This window comes from Podarcis filfolensis (assembly GCF_964270895.1).
Source record: "Podarcis filfolensis genome assembly, chromosome: 1".
NCBI classification, from domain to species: domain Eukaryota; kingdom Metazoa; phylum Chordata; class Lepidosauria; order Squamata; family Lacertidae; genus Podarcis; species Podarcis filfolensis.
In genome coordinates, this window is record NC_139604.1 from 121,289,893 (window position 1) to 121,302,862 (window position 12,970).

The following is a 12,970-nucleotide window of genomic DNA, read 5'->3' on the forward strand; positions in this document are numbered from 1 at the left end:
TTTTTCTTTTTTTTTTTGCAACTTTCACAGAGCAAAATGTCGCAGTGAAAGTGCTGTGGACTAAGCATTAATTAGAAACTGGCAGTGAGGTGTGCCTTGTCTTAAGGCTGTGTTTTGGGTCATGTTGTCAAAGTATTGCTTTCTTTCTTTGCATTTTTGTTGCTGATAACATTTCATATTGAGCTTTTTACATCTTTTTTGCACTTGGAATACATCTGTCTGCACGAGCAGTAATACACACACAGACACACACACACAGTGGTACCTCGGGTTAAGTACTTAATTCGTTCCGGAGGTCCGTTCTTAACCTGAAACTGTTCTTAACCTGAGGTACCACTTTAGCTAATGGGGCCTCCTGCTGCTGCCGCTCCACCAGAGCACAATTTCTGTTCTCATCCTGAAGCAAAGTTCTTAACCTGAAGCACTATTTCTGGGTTAGCGGAGTCTGTAACCTGAAGCGAATGTAACCTGAAGCGTATGTAACCTGAGGTACCACTCTGTGTGTGTGTGTGTGTGTGTGTGTGTGTGTGTGTGTGTGTGTGTTAACTGCTGAGATCCATCGTATTACATTGTTCACGTTGTGTTTTCAGGTCACAAGGAAAAGAAGCCCAATACCGTTTTTAAAAACTGACCTGAAAACCCCCCGAATAAACGTTTTTCCTTGACAATGTTTGGGTTTTCTCTCTTTTCCTTCCAGGTCTGCTAGAATCACAATTATCTAGGCATGATCAGATGCTGAGCGTCCACGACATCCGATTGGCTGATATGGATCTCCGCTTTCAAGTTTTGGAAACGGCCAGCTACAATGGAATATTGATCTGGAAAATCCGAGATTATAAACGTCGGAAGCAAGAGGCGGTGATGGGGAAGACGTTGTCCTTATACAGTCAACCTTTTTATACGGGGTACTTCGGCTATAAGATGTGTGCCAGAGTTTATCTCAACGGAGACGGCATGGGGAAAGGGACGCACTTGTCATTGTTCTTTGTCATCATGCGGGGAGAATACGACGCGTTGCTTCCATGGCCCTTCAAGCAAAAAGTCACCCTTATGTTGATGGATCAAGGACCTTCCAGGCGCCATTTAGGGGATGCTTTCAAACCAGACCCCAACAGCAGTAGTTTCAAGAAGCCCACCGGAGAAATGAATATTGCTTCTGGCTGCCCAGTCTTCGTTGCACAGACTGTTCTAGAAAACGGAACATATATTAAAGATGATACTATTTTTATTAAAGTCATAGTGGATACATCGGACCTACCAGACCCCTGACGTATAGCAGAGAGGCAGATTCAACAGAAGACAACTCCATTTGGGGCTCTTTTTTATATCTACCTGTCTTCAATAAGAGGTCCCTAAAGCTCAGAGGGGACCACCTTGTGTTATCAGAAGGAAGCGTTTGGAGGCATAAATTTGCATAGGGGTCCAATGGCAAACGTAGCAACCCATTAAGAAGTCATACCATGGTATATTTTCTAATTAAAACTAATAGGAACACTTCGAGTTCTGACAAGTCACTTAATCCTCACAAGGACAAATGATATTACAGTCAGAATACCTTTTCGTAATTTATTGGTAATCTCTAATCGGTTGGAAGGGGGGAAAAGACAAAAATATCCTGTGCTGGAAAAGACATGAAACTTTTATTCCTTTTTAACTAGAAAACAAAAGTAAAAGTTCACATGTGGGTTAGCTAGAAACTGTCAGCATGTTAAGTTAAAAAAGAAGAAGAAGAAATTATGAAGTAACATTGCAGTTAAAAGATATTATTACTTTGAAAATCGATAAGTGCAATCCTGTCTGAAATACAGTATATTGTTTATTTTTAAGGCCTCTCCTGGTCTCTGTTTTAAAATAACTACTTTGCCAGAAGATCTCGACAGAATGTCCAGATCTTCTCGAAAGTGTCTAAATCAGAGTCATATTTTTGTTTAGAGTTCTATTAATTGCTACAGAAAAAAAAGCATTTTATTTTAAAACTGTTGATAGACTGATATTTCTTGGAAGAAAAAAAAAAGATCAAATGCAGGTTATCACTTGTGATATGAAAAGAAACTATTCAACTACAGCTGTTATTTCTCTTTAGAAATGTAAACCTAACAATATATGTCGTAGTTAATGACACTATTTCAAAATTAAGAAAAAATAATCACTCATGGATGCTGTGCATCATTATCAGATTTATAATTTTCACCCTAAAATAGGGCATTTGTTGAACTTTGGAGTTCTAAACGGAATCCTGTATGTTTTTAAAGTTCTGCCTCATGCGCTCAGACCAAGCTCTATAAAAATATATCTATATATCTATATATAATCTATTTTTTTGCTAAAGCATAAATGTGCAACATATTTTTGGTGTTTGAGAAGGGGGCATAGTGCTGAGTAATACCTATATAGGAAACCTGCTAATTGGTCCTCTGCTTAGGAATTCACCGCATCGTGCAGAGGACAGTCCGTTAGGAGAAAGCAGTGTCTTAAATGGAGAAACGGTGGCTTGCATGCAATTCATGTGCCTTAGCTGTAACGTGCTGCTTTATAGCTCATAGCTTTGTATTCAGATTTTAAGTTCAGATTCCTAAAATGGTCATTTTTTAAAACTGGACTTTAGGCATAATGTGCTGACTGGTCTGTAAAAACCCACGCCAATATTTTTCGCGAGATACGGAAACAGAAGCCCAACAGCTGCGCTTCTGACTTAACCAGATATTCCATCCGCTCAGTGTTGTGGAATACTACTTCTTCAGGTGCTATATATATATATTTGGTGCACGGTGCTCCTATGGAGCCAGGACTTCTGACAGCACCCCTGTTTCCAAGGAGAGCTGCTGTTCAATGATGCCATGCTCCTAGGTAGCAGAGCTAACATCATTTCAAACTGGCTCGGTTTCAGAATTTGCAAGGGGATGTATTCAGGGGGGTTGGTTTTCTGGCGGGTGCGACATGCATCCCTGCAGGGAAAACCCACAGGACCCTGCTCTTATAAACTACTACCTGAGCCTTTACTAGGAAGCATATTTCCCAGCCTTCGAATCATGCTGATTGCAACCCACAGAACTTACCGACTTCTGTTTTTAATAGTCCCTTGTGCGACTAGTAAGTCTAATGGCATCGCTTGACCTGTACTACACCAACCATGTGGGTGCTGCTTTTTAATTGCATGGGTGGCTGTGTAACACTTAAGAGAGTGCTCCCCCTGGACAGAGCTGACGTGCACGCGGGCAAAAGGATCGTGGCCCCCGTTTTCCTAACCAGTCAGTTGTTGTACCCACTCAACCTTTCCGCTTCGGTCGGGTGTTATAGCCAGAGTTCCATGTCTAGGGCTCAGTTGAAACCTCACGTCATCGTAGTTAAGTTCCTTGCTCTTGCCATTGTCTTTTATGGCTGTGCCTTTTCACTCAGTGCCTGCCAAAGGCTCCCCCCCCTTTTCGTTCTGTTAACAAATATATACGTACCGTGCATGCCGAGTGATCCTCGTGGGGCTATTTTATTTTTATTTTTATTTTTTTCCCAGGCACCTGCTTAAGTACTGCCTGCTGCCTGGCAGCCAAAGCATTCAGTAGCAACCTGTCTTCCTCTTCTTGCCTTCCATGGTTCAAAGTACTGTATTTTTCTCTTATGGTACTAACTTAGCTGTGTCCGCTGGTGCAAACTGACGTGAGAAAGGCAAGCGTTAAAATCCTAGCTCTGACACGAAAGGAAGACTTCTCCTGCCGAAGAGACAACCTGGCGCAGTTTTACGCAGGCCGGTGTAAACCCATAACCTTCTGCTTTAGAGGAAAGTGTTAAGTTGGCTTGTGGTACTCTTTTAATAGTCATGAATGTAGGCAGCTGAGCTTTTGTATATGCATTACAGAATTTTACTGAAAACAGGATTCCCTAGTGGAAATGTCCAAAGGGCTCACCCTCCTCATTGCTACTACGTCATGGGCATTTTACGAGCGCGGTCTTCTACGAACAGTTTATGTCCTGTTTGAATATGATACTGCTAGAGGACGACCCAGACCCCATGCAGTGCAGAATTCCTTTCAAAACATCTCTTTCTTTTTGAAACCCTAGAAAATGTGAACAGAGTAGAAGTCAGTGCGGTCTCTCTTTTTCCCGAGTCCACAGAAGTCTAATTTTCAGCTTGTAAACTCTCTGACGTGCTTACAGTTCTATGTTTTCGCTCTCTGAAGTCAACTCTCTGACGTGCTTACAGTTCTATGTTTTCGCTTTATGGTGTTTAAATTAAGTCAACAGCTTCCCAAAGCTTAAATCTCGTTGGGCCGTATCCTGATTGGGACCTCGGCATTTAAATGTTACTACATTTAAAGAAGGCCGAACATCAGAGTAAATACAGCACCAGCTATGACACTGGTTGCTATAATTATTTTCCCTCCATCGTGACGTGGATTTTTTACTTTCTTTCTGCCATCCTCATTATATCAAATGCTCCTCATATAACTCATAGTGCAGATTCTCTCCATTGTTAAAAAGCAATCCCTCCCGCAACCTTGCAAGAAAAGAGGTAGCTTGGACTACCAAAAGGGTTGGGTGGGATTTTGACTTTCAAACATGGTGCTGTTTACAACAGACATGACTTTTTGGGACTCCCGTTTCCACATCACAACTTTCTTTGTCACTCACTTCAAGCCAAGTGTTTTTTGGGGGCTGTGCATCTTAGCAAAATCATGTTCAGCTCAGGATACTGGCCACTAATCTTAGGTGAAGTATGCAGTCTGCCATGTTGTAAGTAGGTTATATATCACAGTACAGTGGTACCTTGGTTTGCAAATTTAATCCGTTCCGGAAGTCCGTTCTTAAACCAAGGCGTGCTTTCCCATAGCAGCGGGGGACTCAATTTACAAATGGAACACACTCAACAGGAAGCAGAACATGTGTGGTGTAGTGGTTAAGAGCGGTAGACTCGTAATCTGGGGAACCGGGTTCGCATCTCCGCTCCTCCACATGCAGCTGCTGGGTGACCTCGGGCCAGTCACACTTCTCTGAAGTCTCTCAGCCCCACTCACCTCACAGAGTGTTTGTTGTGGGGGAGGAAGGGAAAGGAGAATGTTAGCCGCTTTGAGACTCCTTCGGGTAGTGATAAATCGGGATATCAAATCCAAACTCTTCTTCTGCTTCCAAGGCAAAGTTCACAAACCAAAACACCTACTTCTGGGTTTGCAATGTTCTTAATCCAAGTTGTTCATAAACTAAGCTGTTCTTAAACCCAAGGTACCACTGTACTCGATATTTAATAAAAATGTAAGCCCAAGTACTTGCTGGCTCATAGAATATACCTTGATTGGCTCACTTTTTCTGATGAACAACTACAGTAAATTTGGCTGCCCTGCCACACAGGACAATTGTTTGGGGAGGAAGCAGTTTCCTGAAATTAAGATAACCTTACTCTCTGAAGATGCAGCCTTCAAATAAGATTAGGGTTTGCACTATTGGTTAATGTCTTTCTTTTTCCTTTCTTTAATATTTTTTTTAACTTTCCTCAAGTTTTCAGAATTATTTTACTTACATTTGTAGCCTATCTCAAATGCTCAGGTAGGTTTAAAAAAAGCGTCATAAAAAAACAAGTTAAATAAAAGCAATATAGCAAGCAATTACCCCACTCTGATTGCAAAAGCCAGCCCCAGTTTAAAGGTCTTAAAATGGCTCGAAAAGATGCTCAAATGTCAGGATCCTACAGTTTCGTGAGGGAGCACAACCCAAAATCACACTTCTCCCTTCATGGCCTTGTAGGGCCAATTTGGTGATGTATAGATCATTCATTAGTTGATTGGTGTCACCCTTCTGCACTCCTGTGATAACCCCACAGTTGCACTGGTGTTGCATAACTAGCTTTTTGTGTTGCAACACGAGGGTATATAGAACTCAGTGCTGAAAGTACAGTTCTGGCCACTGACTGCTTAAGAAAGCACAGTCCCATTGCTGCTGTTCTTTATCTCCCCATTCTATGTTTCAAAGCAGCTTTTGTTTCCTACCTTCTACAGAGCACTTTAGACTGCCGCATCAAACAATTTTTGCACCACATGCATCCGCCCTGTTTCCTATTTTCTTCTTTTTAAAGTCTCAGATCCAAACAGGAATAAACTGTTCCGGTGCCTGAAGATCAACGTGTGATCTTCCTGCATGACTGTATTTGCATTGCTTCTCTGTTGATTTCGTTTCAGCTGCTGTTTACGACACAATTATTGAGTAAGATGCGAGCGGCTAAAATGCAGCATTGACTTTCAGCCTTGTACTGTAACTTTCATTGTTCTTGAGAAGAATGTAGAATAGGAAGAAAAGAAGTGGAGATATGGCTCTACAAGCGATGGAATGTAATAGATCTCTTAAAACTTTAAAAGTGAGGTGCACTCTCAGTTCCTTTATAAAAGCTGCGTTTCCTTATGCCTTGGGAGAAGGGAAACTCAAAGATGTGGAATGTTTATGTTTTGCCATACTAATCTTTGTCAAAATTCAAATAGAGATTTGGTATAATGATTAGGATTGTATTGCTCAAAGTACAGTGGTACCTCTGGTTGCGAACGGGACCCGTTCCAGAGGCCCGTTCGCAACATGAAAAGAGCGCAACTCGCAGCAGCGCGTCTGCGCACGCGCAGGTTGCGATTCGGCGCTTCTGCGCATGCGCGTGATGTCATGTTGCGCTTATGTGCATGCGCGAGCGGCAAAACCCGGAAGTAACCCTTTCCGGTACTTCCGGGTCACCGTGGGACGTAACCTGAAAGGACGTAACCTGAAGCAAACGTAACATGAGGTATGACTGTACTACCAATTTCTCCTGCTTATAAAACTTTGAGTGGGCTTTTTCTCTCTCTAAAACCTCACCTGTTTATATCTCTTTTTCATCGTGCTGAACAGGCATTTCACTGACAAACCAGCCTCTTTAGAAATACTGATTGGTGCATGCAAAGGCTGGCATAGAGCAGTCACTACAGGAGATGTTTTCTGCACCTCGATGACACAAGTTCCAATCTCCTGTAGTCTTGATGCCTTCATTTATGCAAACTATGCAAATGTATAAAGAGGTGGGCAGGTTTTAAGAAGAAAAACAACAACAACTTGGTAATGTTTTTTCCAGGTCTGGACCTAAAGGCATGTAGCACATGCCGGAATTCTTCTAAGCACATACTCCCAATAGCTGCTCCCAACTGTTCTCTAAAGTCCCTTAATAGGGAGAGAAGCAGTAGCTGGGAGGTAGAGCACATGTTTGACATGCAAAAGGTCCTGGATAAAATCCCTGGCATCTCCACCTCAAAGGACCAGGTATCTGATGATTTCAAAGGCCTCTCCTGGGGGGCCCATGCAAATCACAATAGCCAGGTGGACAGAAACAAAATAGTCTGACCTGGTCATAAAGAAGTTCTTTCCTTTTGTCCCTTGTACACAAAAAAGGGGGTGATAGGGAGAATTAGCTCCTGTGCACAGCCAGGGCTGTCCTCTTGAAATGTTTTTGTGCCAAATCCAAGAAGAGTTTTAAAACCAGTTCCCACTGGGGGTGGGGGAACTGTGGTTCTGTGAAATAAGCCCACGAAAGAAACCTTAAAATTGGCGCCGCACAAACCCTAATATAATAGATCATAGCCTTGGTTTGCTACAAATGATGTGTTCTGTTTGGGTTTTTTCCAAGGCAAAAGACAGAAGCTTTAATCTCACAGAAATTTGTCCTTTCCTAGTAGCTCAATTACCTTCCACCTCCTCCCTTTGCTGTGATTGTCAGGGGCTCATGGATGTAAGTAATAGTTTGGGGCAACAAAAGCCCAGAACATAAAAGATCAGCTTTGGCTGATGTGAAGTAGCAGCCTGCTTGCTTCTTGGAAACATCCATATCTGAGAGCCTCTGGAGGGGCCATAAGGTCAAGCTAGAAACTGACCATAGAACTCAGCAGACCGAAATGGAATACGGGGACAGGAGGGACAAAACAATAAGTAAATTGGCAGTGTGAGAATGTCTACCAGCTTCCACAGTTAACTGTGTTTAGTACTCTTCACTGTTATAAATCCAAAAACAATTACAAGCCAATGAACCTGGGATTTCAAGTCTGTTTAAAATAACAGCTCTTGGTGCTTGGTGCATCTTTCATCTGTGCACTGCTTTACAAAATGTCAGTCAAGCCTCAAAAAATGAATAAATATAGAATTGCTTATTTATGTAGAAATTGAATGTTGCACAGAGGAAAAGCTGGTGTTGGTGCTATATGGTAAACACCAGCTCTTACTTCCTTGTGCTGCTTTCAGGCCACTGAAACATCCTTTTTGATCTCTAACCCATAAAGAAGGGGTATTTGGGGGGGGGAGGATGGGGGACAAGGAACCTGTTTTACGGATTGCAAAGTCTATAACTGACATATCGGCTGTCATGCTTTGGGAATGTATTTGTGATGTGATGACTCAGCTGTCCATGTTCCAGTGTCCCTTTTTACTCTTCAGAGCTCATGAGATTAACGAGAAGCTTAGCATAACATATTCCCACTTGTGCCCAGTAATAAACGATAACCTGTGTCTTGGTTTTATAAAAAAAATAAATCTTCTGATACAGCAATTTATGTTCTTTGTTTTAGAGGATTCAGTTTTTAAGGGCTTTATTGGACAAGGAAAACTCAAAATATTTTTAAGTGCATGACTTAATTCTGGTTCTGTCACCTTTTCCACTGTGAATACTTTAATTATGTACTTTAAACAAAAATAAAATACTGAGGGCTTTACTATTACTTCCTGCCTTTTAATCCAACGTAACATTCTTGCATCTGCAGCATGGCTACTGAAATGTATTCCCAAGGAATGTGTATATGCTATCCATGCACTTATTGGTTATATAACTTGCTCATAACTTACATGTGCATACTGAGGAGTTCGATGTTCCATTCTCCTCTTGTAGAATTACTGGCCCGTTCTGACAGTGTTTTCCAAGTATGCACCCATGAGAATGATTAATCCAGGAGCCATCCTTCAGATGCAAAATATTACGTTGGAACTGATCCCTAGGCTTTATTGAGATCTGTGCCAGATGTAGGAATAAGTACGTTAGTGGGTGCTGATGAGGGGGCATCCTTCATTGTTTCGAAGCAATGATACACCACAAAAGGGATCTGTTTCATCCTAAATTACCTTCTGACATATTGGCAAGACTATGTAGCTTTTTTGTCTTCCACTTCCCAGTTTCAAGCCCTGATCCTAAACATTTGTTTGCACTTCTGGCATTACGCTGAGCGTGACTTGCGGGACCAGCTGTCAGGAGACCATATTCCAAGCGAGGATCGGCAAGGTTTATCGAAGCTTAGGATCAGGCAGTGAGAGTCAATATTCAATAATTTTCATTATTATTCATGGGGAATTCATGCTAACACTTTTAATATTTGTAAGCATGCAGCTTTGAGCAGGAATCCCATAATGCTTTTGGAGTTAAGATTGGGATTCCCTTCCTAACTCTGCTGATTAGATTTCATCCATCCCACCCGCCATGTAAGGGACTCAAAAGTCGTCCTTAAGAACAAAACTATTAACTGCAGTGGCTAGTTCTGCAAGGACTTTAAACTTCTTACAAAAGGCAGTGCTGCCTGCAGATTGCTTGGTAAACTGGTTTATATATAGAGAGAGAGATTAAACCATTTATCGGCATACTTTAAGGGATCTCATTCCCTGCAGAGAGAATACTCTTAGAGCTATGAACTGGGCTGGCGCTTGCGAGCAAATCATTTCCCAGCCATTACTGCTTCTGCTCGCGGAGTTTTTGGTACTTGTAGAATTGGGGGCGGGGGTGGGAATAATGCTTTTGCTAGTGCTGAGGCACCAAATCATTCACATAGTATTGTTTTCCATGTAGCTATCTAGGATATATATATCTTCTGCATTTTGTATGACTATAAGAAAATATATAATTTCCCCGCCCAGCTGTGATCCAAAAGCTCTCATGATTTAGGGATAAAAAGGGGGTGTTGGGAGACACCCCCGTACTGAAGAGATGGGCAATGAATCCATTCTCCTTTAGGACAAGTAGGATAACCTTTTAACATCCATAAAATGCCATTTATTGAATGAGCTGGAAAAAAAAATATGGGCATCCTTTTCCAAGAAGAAATATCTGTTGAAAACACACCAGTAATCATGAACTGTGTACAAAATCAGTCTGTATAAAACTTGTGTGACTACTTTTTATTTCATATTTGGTAAAAAGGTACATTGGTTGTGTTCGGTTTTCTGATCCAGAAACAAAGACCAAAGAAGGCCAACCTCATTTGACTGTGTATATTCTGCCTGTCTTAATTATTGATAGCTATAAAGGATACAGTGCAAGTAAGTGAATCTGGTAATCAATGGTTTTTGTATGTTTATTTTTTAAAGGAAAAGAACTTTTAAAGTGTATAATTTATTGCTCAGCAATACCCAGGTTGTTAATAATGATTAGCAACAAGCCCTGATTTCCCAATAGCATTATTATATGTTGTCCTTCGGTTTGTTGTATTGTTATTTGGTATTTATTTGTGTTTGAAGGTCTTGCTATGTCTTGTGTTTTGATGCTAATAAATGAGAACAGTGTGTAGAATGCAAAACTTTGAAATGCTGAACTGTATTAAAGGGGGGAGGGGAAATAAACCTAAATAGGAAGTGATATTTTTTAAATAAACAGAATTGTGTTTTTATTTTGTCGTATGGTGTTGAGCCATTTCCAGTTCACTTTCATGGCTCCTAGAAACATGTTCTCTCACAAATGGGGAATCTTCTTCTTCTTCTTCGAATTTATATACCACCCTATACCCAGAGGTCTCACTGCGGTTCACAGAAGAAAATAAAAATACAAAATCACAAAATACATAATCGAAACAACAACAACAACCCAATAACCCCCCCCCCCCAAAAAAAATTCATCTGTGGTCCCTGAGATGTTCCTGGACTCCGAAATCCCTTTATCTGTGGATGATAAGAAATGACTCTGTTAATAACTCACCAACTCAAACTATGGATGAAGTGAGGTCCTGTCAAGTCTTGCAAACGAACCAGATAATGCTTGAGATTCACCGATACACTCATAGGTGGATGAACCGCAGACAAATTGCTATGTCCTTGTCTCAGCTCCTGAATTACCATTACCGAAATGTAGATCTAGAAAATTTCCATTTCCTGCCTACCTTGAGAAACACCATGCGCCTATTTATGACCTTTAGGTCATCAACCCTCCCATCTCGACTCATGGAGATAAAGGATACCCTATGGTGGTTCCATTCTCTCCGCCCAGTGAGGGTATTTAAGGATGAAACTAGGAGGCAATTGGTCCCTTGCATAGAGTCAAAGCTAATGCAGATAAAGGAAACCAAGCTCAACACTAGAAATACTAATTGCCCGAAGGAAGAAAAGAACTTTGTAAGCCTAGAATTACAAGACCTGAAGAAGAGGCTAATGAGTATAAAGACTGAGATTTCTACCCAAAATATAAGGACAGTAGAGCCTAGAGCACAATATTTAAAGACGTCCAACAGCTCTTTATCCCATAGAAAGACATCAGTGCAACTCCCTGTTCCCTTTTCAAACGACACCAAATTAGATGAGGAATTTGGCGCCTCCGACATTTCTATGGCAACAACACCTAAAGAATTCTATGTTGCTGACAATCTGGAGATAATCCAGCACCAAATCTACATCTGGACCTTTGCCTAATGTTCCAAAAACTTATCAGAATGATCAGCCTTCTCTACTGTAGTCCTGGCGAGACAGGATGGACAGATCTTTCGAATTCGAATCTGGCTCTTTGTTGGCCAGTGATCCACATTTTATAACACATACCTCATTAATACTTCCACAGCCACAGATAGAACCAACAATCCTCCAATTAACCCAGGAGGGAGAGGGGGATTGACAGTTAATGAAACACCATGGGACTGCCCCCCCTGCTTGGGGTGCGGTTGGTTGGGTTTTATCTTCTAGGGATACTTACCCTATCAGACCTCCACCTCTTTCCCATACCATTTTGACCCAGAAGTCCTGGCCCAAGGATGACTTGTTATTGAGGGGATGTTACCCATCTATTGGGGAGGCTAGTATGGGATCTGGGATTTCCACAATTGAAGGGCTAGGGAGGAATGGCGGTGGGGCTAGATATCTCTATCGGCGAAGGGTTTCGAGATGCAGTGATCCTCGAACCCCTTCCAATCTATGCCCCATCCCAAGGGATGAGGGTAGGGAGAGCAAGGATTACACACCTCCGTCATTGGTGCTGTGCAATGCCAGGTCCATAGGCAACAAAACCGCCACCATGCGTGACTTTTTTGTCTCACAGGGGATTGACCTGGCTTGCGTGACGGAGACCTGGGTACGGGAAGGCGAAGTAGTCTCCCTACATGAGATAACACCCCCAGGTTTCTCTGTCTTCCATCAATCGCGGACTGTGGGTTGGGGGGGAGGAGTAGCGTTGTTATTCCGGGAGGATTGCTCTTTCAGAGCTCTGCCATCACCGGCAATCTCCGGCATTGAATCTGTTGGTCTCGTGTGGGGCACCAAGGAGAGCTTGGCTGTCTGGCTGGGGTACCGACCACCCAGCACACCTGCAGCCACCCTGTCAGACCTGCTGGAGGTGGTGGCGGGCTGGGCCTTGGAGTTCCCAAACCTACTGGTTTTGGGAGACTTCAGCGTCCATGCCAATGCCGCTCCCACCTCACAGGCTCTGGACCTAGTGACTTCCATGGCAACACTAGGGCTCTCCCAGTTTGTTTTGGGCCCCACTCATCAAGCAGGCCACACGCTGGATCTGATCTTTGGGGCTGGCATAGATGTGATCATGCTCCCCGCTGTGGAAGTGCCATGGTCTGATCACTACGCTCTGAAAGCCAAGATTGACTTCCCGCTCCTCCCCGGCTCGGGTGGCGAACCTATTTGGGCTCGTCCGCGAAAACTGATGGCTCCTGATAGATTCCGACAAGCCTTGCGGAACCCTGCTCCTCCTGGCGACTCATTAGATGACCGTGTTGAGGACTGGAATAACTGGCTC

At 42.5% G+C, this 12,970-nt stretch overlaps 1 protein-coding gene across 4 annotated transcripts in view; it reads left to right on the forward strand.

Moving 5' to 3' along the window:
* Nucleotides 1–10,615, forward strand: part of TRAF3 (TNF receptor associated factor 3) — an 89,698-nt gene extending 79,083 nt beyond the window's left edge. For all 4 annotated transcript variants that reach the window (XM_083615127.1, XM_083615126.1, XM_083615125.1 and 1 more), the window contains one exon: nucleotides 698–10,615. In XM_083615127.1, coding sequence (XP_083471253.1) covers nucleotides 698–1,269 — 572 coding nt within the window. In that variant the 3' untranslated portion in view covers nucleotides 1,270–10,615. The remainder of the gene's footprint in view (nucleotides 1–697) is intronic.
* The last annotated feature ends 2,355 nt before the right edge of the window (nucleotides 10,616–12,970 follow it).